This window comes from Schistocerca nitens, chromosome 1 (assembly GCF_023898315.1).
Source record: "Schistocerca nitens isolate TAMUIC-IGC-003100 chromosome 1, iqSchNite1.1, whole genome shotgun sequence".
NCBI classification, from domain to species: domain Eukaryota; kingdom Metazoa; phylum Arthropoda; class Insecta; order Orthoptera; family Acrididae; genus Schistocerca; species Schistocerca nitens.
Window position 1 is genome coordinate 35857146 of NC_064614.1, and position 18937 is coordinate 35876082.

Consider the following 18937-nt stretch of genomic DNA (forward strand, 5'->3'; position numbering starts at 1 on the left):
GATCCTGTGGGGTGAGGGCATGTAAGTGATCCCTTTATAGAGCGGTGAGGGCATGTAGGTGATCCCTGCATAGAGCTGGATCCTGTGGGGTGAGGGCATGTAGGTGATCCCTGCATAGAGCTGGATCCTGTGGGGTGAGGGCATGTAAGTGGTGCCTTTATAGATCTGGATCCTGTGGGGTGAGGGAATGTAGGTGATCCCTGCAAAGAGCTGGATCCTGTGGGGTGAGGGCATGTAAGTGATCCCTGCATAGAGCTGGATCCTGTGGGGTGAGGGCATGTAAGTGATCCCTTTATAGAGCTGGATCCTGTGTGGTGAGGGCATGTAGGTGATCCCTGCATAGAGCTGGATCCTGTGGGGTGAGGGCATGTAAGTGATCCCTTTATAGAGCTGGATCCTGTGGGGTGAGGGCATGTAGGTGATCCCTGCATAGAGCTGGATCCTGTGGGATGAGGGCATGTAAGTGATCCCTTTATAGAGCTGGATCCTGTGGGGTGAGGGCATGTAGGTGATCCCTGTATAGAGCTAGATCCTGTGGGTGGAGGGCGTGTAAGTGATCCCTTTATAGAGCTGGATCCTGTGGGGTGATGGTATGTAGGTGATCCCTGCATAGAGCTGGATCCTGTGGGGTGAGGGCATGTAGGTGATCCCTGCATAGAGCTGGATCCTGTGGGGTGAGGGCATGTAAGTGATGCCTTTATAGAGCTGGATCCTGTTGGGTGAGAGCATGTAGGTGATCCCTGCAAAGAGCTGGATCCTGTGGGGTGAGGGCATGTAGGTGATCCCTCTATAGAGCTGGATCCTGTGGGGTGAGGGCATGTAGATGATCCCTCTATAGAGCTGGATCCTGTGGGGTGAGGGCGTGTAGGTGATCCCTTTATAGAGCTGGATCATGTGGCGTGAGGGAATATAGGTGATCCCTGCATAGAGTTGGATCCTGTGGGGTGAGGGCATGTAAGTGATCCCTTTGTAGAGCTGGATCCTGTGGGGTGAGGGCATGTAGGTGATCCCTGCATAGAGCTGGATCCTGTGGGGTGAGGGCATGTAAGTGATCCCTTTATAGAGCTGGATCCTGTGGGGTGAGGGCATGTAGGTGATCCCTGCATAGAGCTGGATCCTGTGGGGTGAGGGCATGTAAGTGATCCCTTTATAGAGCTGGATCCTGTGGGGTGAGGGCATGTGGGTGATCCCTGCATGGAGCTGGATCGTGTGGGGTGAGGGCATGTAAGTGATCCCTTTATAGAGCTGGATCCTGTGGGGTGAGGGCATGTAGGTGGTCCCTTTATAGAGCTGGATCCTGTGGGGTGAGGACATGTAGATGATCCCTGTATAGAGCTGCATCCTGTGGGGTGGGGGCATGTAAGTGGTCGCTTTATAGAGCTGGATCCTGTGGGGAGAGGGCATGTAGGTGATCCCTGCATAGAGCTGGATCCTGTGGGGTGAGGGCAAGTAGGTGATCCCTGCATAGAGCTTGATCCTGTGGGGTGAGGGCATGCAAGTGATCCCTTTATAGAGCTGGATGCTGTGGGGTGAGGGCATGTAGGTGATCCCTGTATATAGCTGGATCCTGTGGGGTGAGGGCATGTAAGTGATCACTTTTTAGTGCTGGATCCTGTGGTGTGAGGGCATGTAGGTGATCCCTGCATAGAGCTGGATCCTGTGGGGTGAGGGCATGTAAGTGATCCCTGCATAGAGCTGGATCCTGTGGGGTGAGGGCATGTAAGTGATCCCTTTATAGAGCTGGATCCTGTGGGGTGAGGGCATGTAGGTGATCCCTGCATAGAGCTGGATCCTGTGGGGTGAGGGCATGTAAGTGATCCCTTTATAGAGCTGGTTCCTGTGGGGTGAGGGCATGTGGGTGATCCCTGCATAGAGCTGGATCGTGTGGGGTGAGGGCATGTAAGTGATCCCTTTATAGAGCTGGATCCTGTGGGGTGAGGGCATGTAGGTGGTCCCTTTATAGAGCTGGATCCTGTGGGGTGAGGACATGTCGGTGATCCCTGTATAGAGCTGGATCCTGTGGGGTGAGGACATGTAAGTGATCCCTTTATAGAGCTGGATCCTGTGGGGTGAGGGCATGTAGGTGATCCCTGCATAGAGCTGGATCCTGTGGGGTGAGGGCATGTAGGTGATCCCTGCATAGAGCTGGATCCTGTGGGGTGAGGGCATGCAAGTGATCCATTTATAGAGCTGGATCCTGTGGGGTGTGGGCATGTAGGTGATCCCTGTATATAGCTGGATCCTGTGGGGTGAGGGCATGTAAGTGATCCCTTTATAGAGCTGGATCCTGTGGGGTGAGGGCATGTAGGTGATCCCTGCATAGAGCTGGATCCTGTGGGGTGAGGGCATGTAGGTGATCCCTGCATAGAGCTGGATCCTGTGGGGTGAGGGCATGTAAGTGGTGCCTTTATAGATCTGGATCCTGTGGGGTGAGGGAATGTAGGTGATCCCTGCAAAGAGCTGGATCCTGTGGGGTGAGGGCATGTAAGTGATCCCTGCATAGAGCTGGATCCTGTGGGGTGAGGGCATGTAAGTGATCCCTTTATAGAGCTGGATCCTGTGGGGTGAGGGCATGTAGGTGATCCCTGCATAGAGCTGGATCCTGTGGGGTGAGGGCATGTAAGTGATCCCTTTATAGAGCTGGATCCTGTGGGGTGAGGGCATGTAGGTGATCCCTGCATAGAGCTGGATCCTGTGGGATGAGGGCATGTAAGTGATCCCTTTATAGAGCTGGATCCTGTGGGGTGAGGGCATGTAGGTGATCCCTGTATAGAGCTGGATCCTGTGGGGTGAGGGCGTGTAAGTGATCCCTTTATAGAGCTGGATCCTGTGGGGTGATGGTATGTAGGTGATCCCTGCATAGAGCTGGATCCTGTGGGGTGAGGGCATGTAGGTGATCCCTGCATAGAGCTGGATCCTGTGGGGTGAGGGCATGTAAGTGATGCCTTTATAGAGCTGGATCCTGTGGGGTGAGGGCATGTAGGTGATCCCTGCAAAGAGCTGGATCCTGTGGGGTGAGGGCATGTAGGTGATCCCTTTATAGAGCTGGATCCTGTGGGGTGAGGGCATGTAGATGATCCCTCTATAGAGCTGGATCCTGTGGGGTGAGGGCGTGTAGGTGATCCCTTTATAGAGCTGGATCATGTGGCGTGAGGGAATATAGGTGATCCCTGCATAGAGCTGGATCCTGTGGGGTGAGGGCATGTAAGTGATCCCTTTGTAGAGCTGGTTCCTGTGGGGTGAGGACATGTAGGTGATCCCTGTATAGAGCTGCATCCTGTGGGGTGGGGGCATGTAAGTGGTCCCTTTATAGAGCTGGATCCTGTGGGGAGAGGGCATGTAGGTGATCCCTGCATAGAGCTGGATCCTGTGGGGTGAGGGCAAGTAGGTGATCACTGCATAGAGCTTGATCCTGTGGGGTGAGGGCATGCAAGTGATCCCTTTATAGAGCTGGATCCTGTGGGGTGAGGGCATGTAGGTGATCCCTGTATATAGCTGGATACTGTGGGGTGAGGGCATGTAAGTGATCCCTTTTTAGTGCTGGATCCTGTGGTGTGAGGGCATGTAGGTGATCCCTGCATAGAGCTGGATCCTGTGGGGTGAGGGCATATAGGTGATCCCTGCAAAGAGCTGGATCCTGTGAGGTGAGGGCATGTAAGTGATCCCTGCATAGAGCTGGATCCTGTGGGGTGAGGGCATGTAGGTGATCCCTTTATAGAGCTGGTTCCTGTGGGGTGAGGGCATGTAGGTGATCCCTGCATAGAGCAGGATCCTGCGGGGTGAGGTCATGTAAGTGATCCCTTTATAGAGCTGGATCCTGTGGGGTGAGGGCATGTAGGTGATCCCTGTATAGAGCTGGATCCTGTGGGGTGAGGGCATGTAGGTGATCCCTGCATAGAGCTGGATCCTGCGGGGTGAGGGCATGTAAGTGATCCCTTTATAGAGCTGGATCCTGTGGGGAGAGGGCATGTAGGTGATCCCTGCATAGAGCTGGATCCTGTGGGGTGAGGGCATGTAGGTGATCCCTGCATAGAGCTGGATCCTGTGGGGTGAGGGCATGTAAGTGATTCCTTTATAGAGCTGGATCCTGTGGGGTGAGGGCATGTAAGTGATCCCTTTATAGAGCTGGATCCTGTGGGGTGAGCGCAAGTAGGTGATCCCCGCATAGAGCTGGATCCTGTGGGGTGAGGGCATGTAAGTGATCCCTTTATAGAGCTGGATCCTGTGGGGTGAGGGCATGTAGGTGATCCCTTTAAAGAGCTGGATCCTGTGGGGTGAGGGCATGTAGGTGATTCTGCATAGAGCTGGATCCTGTGGGGTGAGGGCATGTAGGTGATCCCTGCATAGAGCTGGATCCTGTGGGGTGAGGGCATGTAAGTGATCCCTTTATAGAGCTGGATCCTGTGGGGTGAGGGCATGTGGGTGATCCCTGCATAGAGCTGGATCGTGTGGGGTGAGGGCATGTAAGTGATCCCTTTATAGAGCTGGATCCTGTGGGGTGAGGGCTTGTAGGTGATCCCTGCATAGAGCTGGATCCTGTAGGGTGAGGGCATGTAAGTGATCCCTTTATAGAGCTGGATCCTGTAGAGTGAGGGCATGTAGGTGATCCCTGCATAGAGCTGGATCCTGTGGGGTGAGGGCATGTAAGTGATCTCTTTATAGAGCTGTATCCTGTGGGGTGAGGGCATGTAAGTGATCCCTTTATAGAGCTGTATCCTGTGGGGTGAGGGCATGTAGGTGATCATTGCATGGAGCTGGATCCTGTGGGGTGAGGGCATGTAGGTGATCCCTGCATACAGCTGGATCCTGTGGGGTGAGTGCATGTAAGTGATCCCTTAATAAAGCTGGATCCTGTGGGGTGAGGGCATGTAGGTGATCCCTGCATAGAGCTGGATCCTGTGGGGTGAGGGCATGTAGGTGATCCCTTTATAGAGCTGGATCCTGTGGGGTGAGGGCATGTAGGTGATCCCTGTATAGAGCAGTATCCTGTGGGGTGATGGCATGTAAGTGATCCCTTTATAGAGCTGGTTCCTGTTGGGTGAGGGCATGTAGGTGATCACTGCATATAGCTGGATCCTGTGGGGTGAGGGCATGTAAGTGATCCCTTTATAGAGCTGGATCCCGTGGGGTGTGGGCATGTAGATGATCCCTGTATAGAGCTGGATCCTGTGGGGTGAGGGCGTGTAGGTGATCCCTTTTTAGAGCTCGATCATGTGGCGTGAGGGAATATAGGTGATCCCTGCATAGAGCTGGATCCTGTGGGGTGAGGGCATGTAAGTTATCCCTTTATAGAGCTGGATCCTGTGGGGTGATGGCATGTAGGTGATCCCTGCATAGAGCTGGATCCTGTGGGGTGAGGGCATGTAAGTGATCCCTTTATAGAGCTGGATCCTGTGGGGTGAGGGCATGTAGGTGATCCCTGCATAGAGCTGAATCCTGTGGGGTGAGGGCATGTAAGTGATCCCTTTATAGAGCTGGTTCCTGTGGGGTGAGGGCATGTAGGTGATTCCTGCATAGAGCTGGATCGTGTGGGGTGAGGGCATGTAAGTGATCCCTTTATGGAGCTGGATCCCGTGGGGTGAGGGCATGTAGGTGCCCCCTTTATAGAGCTGGATCCTGTGGGGTGAGGACATGTAGGTGATCCCTGTATAGAGCTGGATCCTGTGGGGTGAGGGCATGTAGGTGATCCCTGCATAGAGCTGGATCCTGTGGGGTGAGGGCATGTAAGTGATCCCTTTATAGAGCTGGAACCTGTGGGGTGAGGGCATGTGGGTGATCCCTGCATGGAGCTGGATCATGTGGGGTGAGGGCATGTAAGTGATCCCTTTATAGAGCTGGATCCTGTGGGGTGAGGGCATGTAGGTGGTCCCTTTATAGAGCTGGATCCTGTGGGGTGAGGACATGTAGGTGATCCCTGTATAGAGCTGCATCCTGTGGGGTGGGGGCATGTAAGTGGTCCCTTTATAGAGCTGGATCCTGTGGGGAGAGGGCATGTAGGTGATCCCTGCATAGAGCTGGATCCTGTGGGGTGAGGGCAAGTAGGTGATCCCTGCATAGAGCTTGATCCTGTGGGGTGAGGGCATGCAAGTGATCCCTTTATAGACCTGGAGCCTGTGGGGTGAGGGCATGTAGGTGATCTCTGCATAGAGCTGGACACTGTGGGGTGAGGGCATGTAAGTGATGCCTTTATAGAGCTGGATCCTGTGGGGTGAGGGCATATAGGTGATCCCTGCAAAGAGCTGGATCCTGTGAGGTGAGGGCATGTAAGTGATCCCTGCATAGAGCTGGATCCTGTGGGGTGAGGGCATGTAGGTGATCCCTTTATAGAGCTGGTTCCTGTGGGGTGAGGGCATGTAGGTGATCCCTGCATAGAGCAGGATCCTGCGGGGTGAGGGCATGTAAGTGATCCCTTTATAGAGCTGGATCCTGTGGGGTGAGGGCATGTAGGTGATCCCTGTATAGAGCTGGATCCTGTGGGGTGAGGGCATGTAGGTGATCCCTGCATAGAGCTGGATCCTGCGGGGTGAGGGCATGTAAGTGATCCCTTTATAGAGCAGGATCTTGTGGGGAGAGGGCATGTAGGTGATCCCTGCATAGAGCTGGATCCTGTGGGGTGAGGGCATGTAGGTGATCCCTGCATAGAGCTGGATCCTGTGGGGTGAGGGCATTTAAGTGATTCCTTTATAGAGCTGGATCCTGTGGGGTGAGGGCATGTAAGTGATCCCTTTATAGAGCTGGATCCTGTGGGGTGAGCGCATGTAGGTGATCCCCGCATAGAGCTGGATCCTGTGGGGTGAGGGCATGTAAGTGATCCCTTTATAGAGCTGGATCCTGTGGGGTGAGGGCATGTAGGTGATCCCTTTAAAGAGCTGGATCCTGTGGGGTGAGGGCATGTAGGTGATCCCTGCATAGAGCTGGATCCTGTGGGGTGAGGGCATGTAGGTGATCCCTGCATAGAGCTGGATCCTGTGGGGTGAGGGCATGTAAGTGATCCCTTTATAGAGCTGGATCCTGTGGGGTGAGGGCATGTGGGTGATCCCTGCATAGAGCTGGATCGTGTGGGGTGAGGGCATGTAAGTGATCCCTTTATAGAGCTGGATCCTGTGGGGTGAGGGCTTGTAGGTGATCCCTGCATAGAGCTGGATCCTGTAGGGTGAGGGCATGTAAGTGATCCCTTTATAGAGCTGGATCCTGTGGAGTGAGGGCATGTAGGTGATCCCTGCATAGAGCTGGATCCTGTGGGGTGAGGGCATGTAAGTGATCTCTTTATAGAGCTGTATCCTGTGGGGTGAGGGCATGTAAGTGATCCCTTTATAGAGCTGTATCCTGTGGGGTGAGGGCATGTAGGTGATCATTGCATAGAGCTGGATCCTGTGGGGTGAGGGCATGTAGGTGATCCCTGCATACAGCTGGATCCTGTGGGGTGAGTGCATGTAAGTGATCCCTTAATAAAGCTGGATCCTGTGGGCAGAGGGCATGTAGGTGATCCCTGCATAGAGCTGGATCCTGTGGGGTGAGGGCATGTAAGTGATCCCTTTATAGAGCTGGATCCTGTGGGGTGAGGGCATGTAGGTGATCCCTGTATAGAGCAGTATCCTGTGGGGTGATGGCATGTAAGTGATCCCTTTATAGAGCTGGTTCCTGTTGGGTGAGGGCATGTAGGTGATCACTGCATAGAGCTGGATCCTGTGGGGTGAGGGCATGTAAGTGATCCCTTTATAGAGCTGGATCCCGTGGGGTGAGGGCATGTAGATGATCCCTGTATAGAGGTGGATCCTGTGGGGTGAGGGCGTGTAGGTGATCCCTTTTTAGAGCTCGATCATGTGGCGTGAGGGAATATAGGTGATCCCTGCATAGAGCTGGATCCTGTGGGGTGAGGGCATGTAAGTGATCCCTTTATAGAGCTGGATCTTGTGGGGTGATGGCATGTAGGTGATCCCTGCATAGAGCTGGATCCTGTGGGGTGAGGGCATGTAAGCGATCCCTTTATAGAGCTGGATCCTGTGGCGTGAGGGCATGTAGGTGATCCCTGCATAGAGCTGAATCCTGTGGGGTGAGGGCATGTAAGTGATCCCTTTATAGAGCTGATTCCTGTGGGGTGAGGGCATGTGGGTGATCCCTGCATAGAGCTGGATCGTGTGGGGTGAGGGCATGTAAGTGATCCCTTGATAGAGCTGGATCCCGTGGGGTGAGGGCATGTAGGTGCCCCCTTTATAGAGCTGGATCCTGTGGGGTGAGGACATGTAGGTGATCCCTGTATAGAGCTGGATCCTGTAGGGTGAGGACATGTAAGTGATCCCTTTATAGAGCTGGATCCTGTGGGGTGAGGGCATGTAGGTGATCCCTGCATAGGGCTGGATCCTGTGGGGTGAGGGCATGTAGGTGATCCCTGCATAGAGCTGGATCCTGTGGGGTGAGGGCATGCAAGTGATCCATTTATAGAGCTGGATCCTGTGGGGTGTGGGCATGTAGGTGATCCCTGTATATAGCTGGATCCTGTGGGGTGAGGGCATGTAAGTGATCCCTTTATAGAGCTGGATCCTGTGGGGTGAGGGCATGTAGGTGATCCCTGCATAGAGCTGGATCCTGTGGGGTGAGGGCATGTAGGTGATCCCTGCATAGAGCTGGATCCTGTGGGGTGAGGGCATGTAAGTGATGCCTTTATAGATCTGGATCCTGTGGGGTGAGGGCATTTAGGTGATCCCTGCAAATAGCTGGATCCTGTGGGGTGAGGGCATGTAAGTGATCCCTGCATAGAGCTGGATCCTGTGGGGTGAGGGCATGTAGGTAATCCCTTTATAGAGCTGGTTCCTGTGGGGTGAGGGCATGTAGGTGATCCCTGCATAGAGCTGGATCCTGTGGGGTGAGGGCATGTAAGTGATCTCTTTATAGAGCTGTATCCTGTGGGGTGAGGGCATGTAAGTGATCCCTTTATAGAGCTGTATCCTGTGGGGTGAGGGCATGTAGGTGATCATTGCATAGAGCTGGATCCTGTGGGGTGAGGGCATGTAGGTGATCCCTGCATACAGCTGGATCCTGTGGGGTGAGTGCATGTAAGTGATCCCTTAATAAAGCTGGATCCTGTGGGCAGAGGGCATGTAGGTGATCCCTGCATAGAGCTGGATCCTGTGGGGTGAGGGCATGTAAGTGATCCCTTTATAGAGCTGGATCCTGTGGGGTGAGGGCATGTAGGTGATCCCTGTATAGAGCAGTATCCTGTGGGGTGATGGCATGTAAGTGATCCCTTTATAGAGCTGGTTCCTGTTGGGTGAGGGCATGTAGGTGATCACTGCATAGAGCTGGATCCTGTGGGGTGAGGGCATGTAAGTGATCCCTTTATAGAGCTGGATCCCGTGGGGTGAGGGCATGTAGATGATCCCTGTATAGAGCTGGATCCTGTGGGGTGAGGGCATGTAGGTGATCCCTTTTTAGAGCTCGATCATGTGGCGTGAGGGAATATAGGTGATCCCTGCATAGAGCTGGATCCTGTGGGGTGAGGGCATGTAAGCGATCCCTTTATAGAGCTGGATCCTGTGGCGTGAGGGCATGTAGGTGATCCCTGCATAGAGCTGAATCCTGTGGGGTGAGGGCATGTAAGTGATCCCTTTATAGAGCTGATTCCTGTGGGGTGAGGGCATGTGGGTGATCCCTGCATAGAGCTGGATCGTGTGGGGTGAGGGCATGTAAGTGATCCCTTGATAGAGCTGGATCCCGTGGGGTGAGGGCATGTAGGTGCCCCCTTTATAGAGCTGGATCCTGTGGGGTGAGGACATGTAGGTGATCCCTGTATAGAGCTGGATCCTGTAGGGTGAGGACATGTAAGTGATCCCTTTATAGAGCTGGATCCTGTGGGGTGAGGGCATGTAGGTGATCCCTGCATAGGGCTGGATCCTGTGGGGTGAGGGCATGTAGGTGATCCGTGCATAGAGCTGGATCCTGTGGGGTGAGGGCATGCAAGTGATCCATTTATAGAGCTGGATCCTGTGGGGTGTGGGCATGTAGGTGATCCCTGTATATAGCTGGATCCTGTGGGGTGAGGGCATGTAAGTGATCCCTTTATAGAGCTGGATCCTGTGGGGTGAGGGCATGTAGGTGATCCCTGCATAGAGCTGGATCCTGTGGGGTGAGGGCATGTAGGTGATCCCTGCATAGAGCTGGATCCTGTGGGGTGAGGGCATGTAAGTGATGCCTTTATAGATCTGGATCCTGTGGGGTGAGGGCATTTAGGCGATCCCTGCAAATAGCTGGATCCTGTGGGGTGAGGGCATGTAAGTGATCCCTGCATAGAGCTGGATCCTGTGGGGTGAGGGCATGTAGGTAATCCCTTTATAGAGCTGGTTCCTGTGGGGTGAGGGCATGTAGGTGATCCCTGCATAGAGCTGGATCCTGCGGGGTGAGGGCATGTAAGTGATCCCTTTATAGAGCTCGATCCTGTGGGGTGAGGGCATGTAGGTGATCCCTGCATAGAGCTGGATCCTGTGGGGTGAGGGCATGTAAGTGATCCCTTTATAGAGCTGGATCCTGTGGGGTGAGGGCATGTAGGTGATCCCTGCATAGAGCTGGATCCTGTGGGATGAGGGCATGTAAGTGATCCCTTTATAGAGCTGGATCCTGTGGGGTGAGGGCATGTAGGTTATCCCTGTATAGAGCTGGATCCTGTGGGGTGAGGGCGTGTAAGTGATCTCTTTATAGAGCTGGATCCTGTGGGGTGATGGTATGTAGGTGATCCCTGCATAGAGCTGGATCCTGTGGGGTTAGGGCATGTAGGTGATCCCTGCATAGAGCTGGATCCTGTGGGGAGAGGGCATGTAAGTGATGCCTTTATAGAGCTGGATCCTGTGGGGTGAGGGCATGTAGGTGATCCCTGCAAAGAGCTGGATTCTGTGGGGTGAGGGCATGTAGGTGATCCCTTTATAGAGCTGGATCCTGTGGGGTGAGGGCATGTAGATGATCCCTCTATAGAGCTGGATCCTGTGGGGTGAGGGCGTGTAGGTGATCCCTTTATAGAGCTGGATCATGTGGCGTGAGGGAATATAGGTGATCCCTGCATAGAGCTGGATCCTGTGGGGTGAGGGCATGTAAGTGATCCCTTTATAGAGCTGGATCCTGTGGGGTGAGGGCATGTAGGTGATCCCTGCATAGAGCTGGATCCTGTGGGGTGAGGGCATGTAAGTGATCCCATTATAGAGCTGGATCCTGGGGGGTGAGGGCATGTAGGTGATCCCTGCATAGAGCTAGATCCTGTGGGGTGAGGGCATGTAAGTGATCCCTTTATAGAGCTGGATCCTGTGGGGTGAGGGCATGTGGGTGATCCCTGCATGGAGCTGGATCGTGTGGGGTGATGGCATGTAAGTGATCCCTTTATAGAGCTGGATCCTGTGGGGTGAGGGCATGTAGGTGGTCCCTTTATAGAGCTGGATCCTGTGGGGTGAGGACATGTAGGTGATCCCTGTATAGAGCTGCATCCTGTGGGGTGAGGGCATGTAAGTGATCCCTTTATAGAGCTGGATCCTGTGGGGAGAGGGCATGTAGGTGATCCCTGCATAGAGCTGGATCCTGTGGGGTGTGGGCAAGTAGGTGATCCGTGCATAGAGCTGGATCCTGTGGGGTGAGGGCATGCAAGTGATCCCTTTATAGAGCTGGATCCTGTGGGGTGAGGGCATGTAGGTGATCCCTGTATATAGCTGGATCCTGTGGGGTGAGGGCATGTAAGTGATCCCTTTTTAGAGCTGGATCCTGTGGGGTGAGGGCATGTAGGTGATCCCTGCATAGAGCTGGATCCTGTGGGGTGAGGGAATGTAGGTGATCCCTGCATAGAGCTGGACACTGTGGGGTGAGGGCATGTAAGTGATGCCTTTATAGAGCTGGATCCTGTGGGGTGAGGGCATGTAGGTGATCCCTGCAAAGAGCTGGATCCTGTGAGGTGAGGGCATGTAAGTGATCCCTGCATAGAGCTGGATCCTGTGGGGTGAGGGCATGTAGGTGATCCCTTTATAGAGCTGGTTCCTGTGGGGTGAGGGCATGTAGGTGATCCCTGCATAGAGCTGGATCCTGCGGGGTGAGGGCATGTAAGTGATCCCTTTATAGAGCTGGATCCTGTGGGGTGAGGGCATGTAGGTGATCCCTGTATAGAGCTGGATCCTGTGGGGTGAGGGCATGTAGGTGATCCCTGCATAGAGCTGGATCCTGCGGGGTGAGGGCATGTAAGTGATCCCTTTATGGAGCTGGATCCTGTGGGGAGAGGGCATGTAGGTGATCCCTGCATAGAGCTGGATCCTGTGGGGTGAGGGCATGTAGGTGATCCCTGCATAGAGCTGGATCCTGTGGGGTGACGGGAATGTAAGTGATTCCTTTATAGAGCTGGATCCTGTGGGGTGAGGGCATGTAAGTGATCCCTTTATAGAGCTGGATCCTGTGGGGTGAGGGCATGTAGGTGATCCCCGCTTAGAGCTGGATCCTGTAGGGTGAGGGCATGTAAGTGATCCCTTTATAGAGCTGGATCCTGTGGGGTGAGGGCATGTAGGTGATCCCTTTAAAGAGCTGGATCCTGTGGGGTGAGGGCATGTAGGTGATCCCTGCGTAGAGCTGGATCCTGTAGGGTGAGGGCATGTAGGTGATCCCTGCATAGAGCTGGATCCTGTGGGGTGAGGGCATGTAAGTGATCCCTTTATAGAGCTGGATCCTGTGGGGTGAGGGCATGTGGGTGATCCCTGCATAGAGCTGGATCGTGTGGGGTGAGGGCATGTAAGTGATCCCTTTATAGAGCTGGATCCTGTGGGGTGAGGGCTTGTAGGTGATCCCTGCATAGAGCTGGATCCTGTAGGGTGAGGGCATGTAAGTGATCCCTTTATAGAGCTGGATCCTGTGGACTGAGGGCATGTAGGTGATCCCTGCATAGAGCTGGATCCTGTGGGGTGAGGGCATGTAAGTGATCCCTTTATAGAGCTGTATCCTGTGGGGTGAGGGCATGTAAGTGATCCCTTTATAGACCTGTATCCTGTGGGGTGAGGGCATGTAGGTGATCATTGCATAGAGCTGGATCCTGTGGGGTGAGTGCATGTAAGTGATCCCTTAATAGAGCTGGATCCTGTGGGGTGAGGGCATGTAGGTGATTCCTGCATAGAGCTGGATCCTGTTGGGAGAGGGCATGTAAGTGATCCCTTTATAGAGCTGGATCCTGTGGGGTGAGAGCATGTAAGTGATCCCTTTATAGAGCTGGATCCTGTGGGTTGAGGGCATGTAGGTGATCCCTGCATAGAGCTGGATCCTGTGGGGTGAGGGCATGTAGGTGATCCCTGCATAGACCTGGATCCTGTGGGGTGAGGGCATGTAAGTGATCCCTTTATAGAGCTGGATCCTGTGGGGAGAGGGCATGTAGGTGATCACTGCATAGAGCTGGATCCTGTGGGGTGAGGGCATGTAGGTGATCCCTGCATAGAGCTGGATCCTGTGGGGTGAGGGCATGTAGGTGATCACTGTATAGAGCTGGATCCTGGGGGGTGAGGGCATGTAAGTGATACCATTATAGAGCTGGATCCTGTGGGGTGAGGGCATGTACGTGATCCCTGCATAGAGCTGGATCCTGTGGGGTGAGGGCATGTAGGTGATCCCTGCATAGAGCTGGATCCTGTGGGGTGAGGGCATGTAGGTGATCCCTGCATAGAGCTGGATCCTGTGGGGTGAGGGCATGTAAGTGATCCCTTTATAGAGCTGGATGCTGTGGGGTGAGGGCATGTAGGTAATCCCTGTATAGAGCTGGATCCTGTGGGGTGAGAAAATGTAAGTGATCCCCTTATAGAGCTGGATCCTGTGGGGTGAGGGCATGTAGGTGATTCCTGCATAGAGCTGGATCCTGTGGGGTGAGGGCATGCAGGTGATCCCTGCACAGAGCTGTATCCTGTCGGGTGAGGGCATGTAGGTGATCCTTGCATAGAGCTGGATCCTGTGGGGTGAGGGCATGTAAGTGATCCCTTTATAGATCAGGATCCTGTGGGGTGAGGGCATGTAGGTGATCCCTGCATAGAGCTGGATCCTGTGGGGTGAGGGCATGTACGTGATCCCTGCATAGAGCTGGATCCTGTGGGGTGAGGGCATGTAGGTGGTCCCTGTATAGAGCTGGATCGTGTGGGGTGAGGGCGTGTAAGTGATCCCTTTATAGAGCTGGATCCTGTGGGGTGAGGGTATGTAGGTGATCCCTGCATAGAGCTGGAAACTGTGGGGTGAGGGCATGTAGGTGATCCCTGCATAGAGCTGGATCCTGGGGGGTGAGGGCATGTTGGTGATCCCTGCATACAGCTGGATCCTGTGGGGTGAGTGCATGTAAGTGATCCCTTAATAAAGCTGGATCCTGTGGGGTGATGGCATGTAGGTGATCCCTGCATAGAGCTGGATCCTGTGGGGTGAGGGCATGTAAGTGATCCCTTTATAGAGCTGGATCCTGTGGGGTGAGGGCATGTAGGTGATCCCTGCATAGAGCTGGATCCTGTGGGGTGAGGGCATGTAAGTGATCCCTTTATAGAGCTGGTTCCTGTGGGGTGAGGGCATGTGGGTGATCCCTGCATAGAGCTGGATCGTGTGGGGTGAGGGCATGTAAGTGATCCCATTATAGAGCTTGATCCTGTGGGGTGAGGGCATGTAGGTGCTCCCTTTATAGAGCTGGATCCTGTGGGGTGAGGACATGTAGGTGATCCCTGTATAGAGTTGGATCCTGTGGGGTGAGGACATGTAAGTGATCCCTTTATAGAGCTGGATCCTGTGGGGTGAGGGCATGTAGGTGATCCCTGCATAGAGCTGGATCCTGTGGGGTGAGGGCATGTAGGTGATCCCTGCATAGAGCTGTATCCTGTGGGGTGAGGGCATGCAAGTGATCCATTTATAGAGCTGGATCCTGTGGGGTGTGGGCATGTAGGTGATCCCTGTATAATGCTGGATCCTGTGGGGTGAGGGCATGTAGGTGATCCCTGCACAGAGCTGGATCCTGTGGGGTGAATGCATGTAGGTGATCCCTGCATAGAGCTGGATCCTGTGGGGTGAGGGCATGTAAGTGATCCCTTTATAGAGCTGGATCCTGTGGGGTGAGGGCATGTGGGTGATCCCTGCAAAGAGCTGGATTCTGTGGGGTGAGGGCATGTAGGTGATCCCTTTATAGAGCTGGATCCTGTGGGGTGAGGGCATGTAGATGATCCCTCTATAGAGCTGGATCCTGTGGGGTGAGGGCGTGTAGGTGATCCCTTTATAGAGCTGGATCATGTGGCGTGAGGGAATATAGGTGATCCCTGCATAGAGCTGGATCCTGTGGGGTGAGGGCATGTAAGTGATCCCTTTATAGAGCTGGATCCTGTGGGGTGAGGGCATGTAGGTGATCCCTGCATAGAGCTGGATCCTGTGGGGTGAGGGCATGTAAGTGATCCCATTATAGAGCTGGATCCTGGGGGGTGAGGGCATGTAGGTGATCCCTGCATAGAGCTAGATCCTGTGGGGTGAGGGCATGTAAGTGATCCCTTTATAGAGCTGGATCCTGTGGGGTGAGGGCATGTGGGTGATCCCTGCATGGAGCTGGATCGTGTGGGGTGATGGCATGTAAGTGATCCCTTTATAGAGCTGGATCCTGTGGGGTGAGGGCATGTAGGTGGTCCCTTTATAGAGCTGGATCCTGTGGGGTGAGGACATGTAGGTGATCCCTGTATAGAGCTGCATCCTGTGGGGTGAGGGCATGTAAGTGATCCCTTTATAGAGCTGGATCCTGTGGGGAGAGGGCATGTAGGTGATCCCTGCATAGAGCTGGATCCTGTGGGGTGTGGGCAAGTAGGTGATCCGTGCATAGAGCTGGATCCTGTGGGGTGAGGGCATGCAAGTGATCCCTTTATAGAGCTGGATCCTGTGGGGTGAGGGCATGTAGGTGATCCCTGTATATAGCTGGATCCTGTGGGGTGAGGGCATGTAAGTGATCCCTTTTTAGAGCTGGATCCTGTGGGGTGAGGGCATGTAGGTGATCCCTGCATAGAGCTGGATCCTGTGGGGTGAGGGAATGTAGGTGATCCCTGCATAGAGCTGGACACTGTGGGGTGAGGGCATGTAAGTGATGCCTTTATAGAGCTGGATCCTGTGGGGTGAGGGCATGTAGGTGATCCCTGCAAAGAGCTGGATCCTGTGAGGTGAGGGCATGTAAGTGATCCCTGCATAGAGCTGGATCCTGTGGGGTGAGGGCATGTAGGTGATCCCTTTATAGAGCTGGTTCCTGTGGGGTGAGGGCATGTAGGTGATCCCTGCATAGAGCTGGATCCTGCGGGGTGAGGGCATGTAAGTGATCCCTTTATAGAGCTGGATCCTGTGGGGTGAGGGCATGTAGGTGATCCCTGTATAGAGCTGGATCCTGTGGGGTGAGGGCATGTAGGTGATCCCTGCATAGAGCTGGATCCTGCGGGGTGAGGGCATGTAAGTGATCCCTTTATGGAGCTGGATCCTGTGGGGAGAGGGCATGTAGGTGATCCCTGCATAGAGCTGGATCCTGTGGGGTGAGGGCATGTAGGTGATCCCTGCATAGAGCTGGATCCTGTGGGGTGACGGGAATGTAAGTGATTCCTTTATAGAGCTGGATCCTGTGGGGTGAGGGCATGTAAGTGATCCCTTTATAGAGCTGGATCCTGTGGGGTGAGGGCATGTAGGTGATCCCCGCTTAGAGCTGGATCCTGTAGGGTGAGGGCATGTAAGTGATCCCTTTATAGAGCTGGATCCTGTGGGGTGAGGGCATGTAGGTGATCCCTTTAAAGAGCTGGATCCTGTGGGGTGAGGGCATGTAGGTGATCCCTGCATAGAGCTGGATCCTGTAGGGTGAGGGCATGTAGGTGATCCCTGCATAGAGCTGGATCCTGTGGGGTGAGGGCATGTAAGTGATCCCTTTATAGAGCTGGATCCTGTGGGGTGAGGGCATGTGGGTGATCCCTGCATAGAGCTGGATCGTGTGGGGTGAGGGCATGTAAGTGATCCCTTTATAGAGCTGGATCCTGTGGGGTGAGGGCTTGTAGGTGATCCCTGCATAGAGCTGGATCCTGTAGGGTGAGGGCATGTAAGTGATCCCTTTATAGAGCTGGATCCTGTGGACTGAGGGCATGTAGGTGATCCCTGCATAGAGCTGGATCCTGTGGGGTGAGGGCATGTAAGTGATCCCTTTATAGAGCTGTATCCTGTGGGGTGAGGGCATGTAAGTGATCCCTTTATAGACCTGTATCCTGTGGGGTGAGGGCATGTAGGTGATCATTGCATAGAGCTGGATCCTGTGGGGTGAGTGCATGTAAGTGATCCCTTAATAGAGCTGGATCCTGTGGGGTGAGGGCATGTAGGTGATTCCTGCATAGAGCTGGATCCTGTTGGGAGAGGGCATGTAAGTGATCCCTTTATAGAGCTGGATCCTGTGGGGTGAGGGCATGTAGGTGATCCCTGTATAGAGCAGTATCCTGTGGGGTGATGGCATGTAAGTGATCCCTTTATAGAGCTGGTTCCTGTTGGGTGAGGGCATGTAGGTGATCACTGCATAGAGCTGGATCCTGTGGGGTGAGGGCATGTAAGTGATCCCTTTATAGAGCTGGATCCCGTGGGGTGAGGGCATGTAGATGATCCCTGTATAGAGCTGGATCCTGTGGGGTGAGGGCATGTAGGTGATCCCTTTTTAGAGCTCGATCATGTGGCGTGAGGGAATATAGGTGATCCCTGCATAGAGCTGGATCCTGTGGGGTGAGGGCATGTAAGCGATCCCTTTATAGAGCTGGATCCTGTGGCGTGAGGGCATGTAGGTGATCCCTGCATAGAGCTGAATCCTGTGGGGTGAGGGCATGTAAGTGATCCCTTTATAGAGCTGATTCCTGTGGGGTGAGGGCATGTGGGTGATCCCTGCATAGAGCTGGATCGTGTGGGGTGAGGGCATGTAAGTGATCCCTTGATAGAGCTGGATCCCGTGGGGTGAGGGCATGTAGGTGCCCCCTTTATAGAGCTGGATCCTGTGGGGTGAGGACATGTAGGTGATCCCTGTATAGAGCTGGATCCTGTAGGGTGAGGACATGTAAGTGATCCCTTTATAGAGCTGGATCCTGTGGGGTGAGGGCATGTAGGTGATCCCTGCATAGGGCTGGATCCTGTGGGGTGAGGGCATGTAGGTGATCCGTGCATAGAGCTGGATCCTGTGGGGTGAGGGCATGCAAGTGATCCATTTATAGAGCTGGATCCTGTGGGGTGTGGGCATGTAGGTGATCCCTGTATATAGCTGGATCCTGTGGGGTGAGGGCATGTAAGTGATCCCTTTATAGAGCTGGATCCTGTGGGGTGAGGGCATGTAGGTGATCCCTGCATAGAGCTGGATCCTGTGGGGTGAGGGCATGTAGGTGATCCCTGCATAGAGCTGGATCCTGTGGGGTGAGGGCATGTAAGTGATGCCTTTATAGATCTGGATCCTGTGGGGTGAGGGCATTTAGGCGATCCCTGCAAATAGCTGGATCCTGTGGGGTGAGGGCATGTAAGTGATCCCTGCATAGAGCTGGATCCTGTGGGGTGAGGGCATGTAGGTAATCCCTTTATAGAGCTGGTTCCTGTGGGGTGAGGGCATGTAGGTGATCCCTGCATAGAGCTGGATCCTGCGGGGTGAGGGCATGTAAGTGATCCCTTTATAGAGCTCGATCCTGTGGGGTGAGGGCATGTAGGTGATCCCTGCATAGAGCTGGATCCTGTGGGGTGAGGGCATGTAAGTGATCCCTTTATAGAGCTGGATCCTGTGGGGTGAGGGCATGTAGGTGATCCCTGCATAGAGCTGGATCCTGTGGGATGAGGGCATGTAAGTGATCCCTTTATAGAGCTGGATCCTGTGGGGTGAGGGCATGTAGGTTATCCCTGTATAGAGCTGGATCCTGTGGGGTGAGGGCGTGTAAGTGATCTCTTTATAGAGCTGGAT

At 54.0% G+C, this 18937-nt stretch overlaps 8 protein-coding genes across 8 annotated transcripts; all 8 read right to left on the reverse strand.

Annotated features, from left to right (window-relative positions):
• Positions 1-1592: 1592 nt before the first annotated feature.
• Positions 1593-3761, reverse strand: LOC126198419 (collagen alpha-1(I) chain-like). Its single transcript, XM_049934725.1, has 2 exons — positions 3397-3761; positions 1593-3135 (listed from the first exon to the last, which is right to left on the reverse strand). Exons 1-2 carry the CDS (start codon positions 3759-3761, stop codon positions 1593-1595), a joined length of 1908 nt encoding a protein of 635 aa, XP_049790682.1.
• A 24-nt stretch (positions 3762-3785) lies between these two features.
• On the reverse strand, positions 3786-4328 carry LOC126198573 (collagen alpha-1(III) chain-like). Its single transcript, XM_049935010.1, has one exon. The coding sequence runs from the start codon at positions 4326-4328 to the stop codon at positions 3786-3788; it is 543 nt and encodes a 180-aa protein (XP_049790967.1).
• Positions 4329-5794: 1466 nt separating this feature from the next.
• LOC126198780 (collagen alpha-1(III) chain-like) lies at positions 5795-7225 on the reverse strand. The gene has a single exon (XM_049935348.1). It carries the CDS (start codon positions 7223-7225, stop codon positions 5795-5797), a length of 1431 nt encoding a protein of 476 aa, XP_049791305.1.
• A 2214-nt stretch (positions 7226-9439) lies between these two features.
• On the reverse strand, positions 9440-10555 carry LOC126199143 (collagen alpha-1(II) chain-like). The gene has a single exon (XM_049935902.1). The coding sequence runs from the start codon at positions 10553-10555 to the stop codon at positions 9440-9442; it is 1116 nt and encodes a 371-aa protein (XP_049791859.1).
• A 459-nt stretch (positions 10556-11014) lies between these two features.
• Positions 11015-13931, reverse strand: LOC126199280 (collagen alpha-1(I) chain-like). The gene is made up of 3 exons (XM_049936092.1): positions 13559-13931; positions 12407-12997; positions 11015-12321 (listed from the first exon to the last, which is right to left on the reverse strand). The coding sequence occupies exons 1-3, from the start codon at positions 13929-13931 to the stop codon at positions 11015-11017; spliced, it is 2271 nt and encodes a 756-aa protein (XP_049792049.1).
• Positions 13932-13979: 48 nt separating this feature from the next.
• LOC126199374 (uncharacterized) lies at positions 13980-15011 on the reverse strand. The gene has a single exon (XM_049936289.1). The coding sequence runs from the start codon at positions 15009-15011 to the stop codon at positions 13980-13982; it is 1032 nt and encodes a 343-aa protein (XP_049792246.1).
• A 234-nt stretch (positions 15012-15245) lies between these two features.
• LOC126199519 (uncharacterized) lies at positions 15246-16541 on the reverse strand. The gene has a single exon (XM_049936444.1). It carries the CDS (start codon positions 16539-16541, stop codon positions 15246-15248), a length of 1296 nt encoding a protein of 431 aa, XP_049792401.1.
• Positions 16542-17676: 1135 nt separating this feature from the next.
• On the reverse strand, positions 17677-18792 carry LOC126199706 (collagen alpha-1(II) chain-like). Its single transcript, XM_049936636.1, has one exon. The coding sequence runs from the start codon at positions 18790-18792 to the stop codon at positions 17677-17679; it is 1116 nt and encodes a 371-aa protein (XP_049792593.1).
• Positions 18793-18937: the final 145 nt, after the last annotated feature.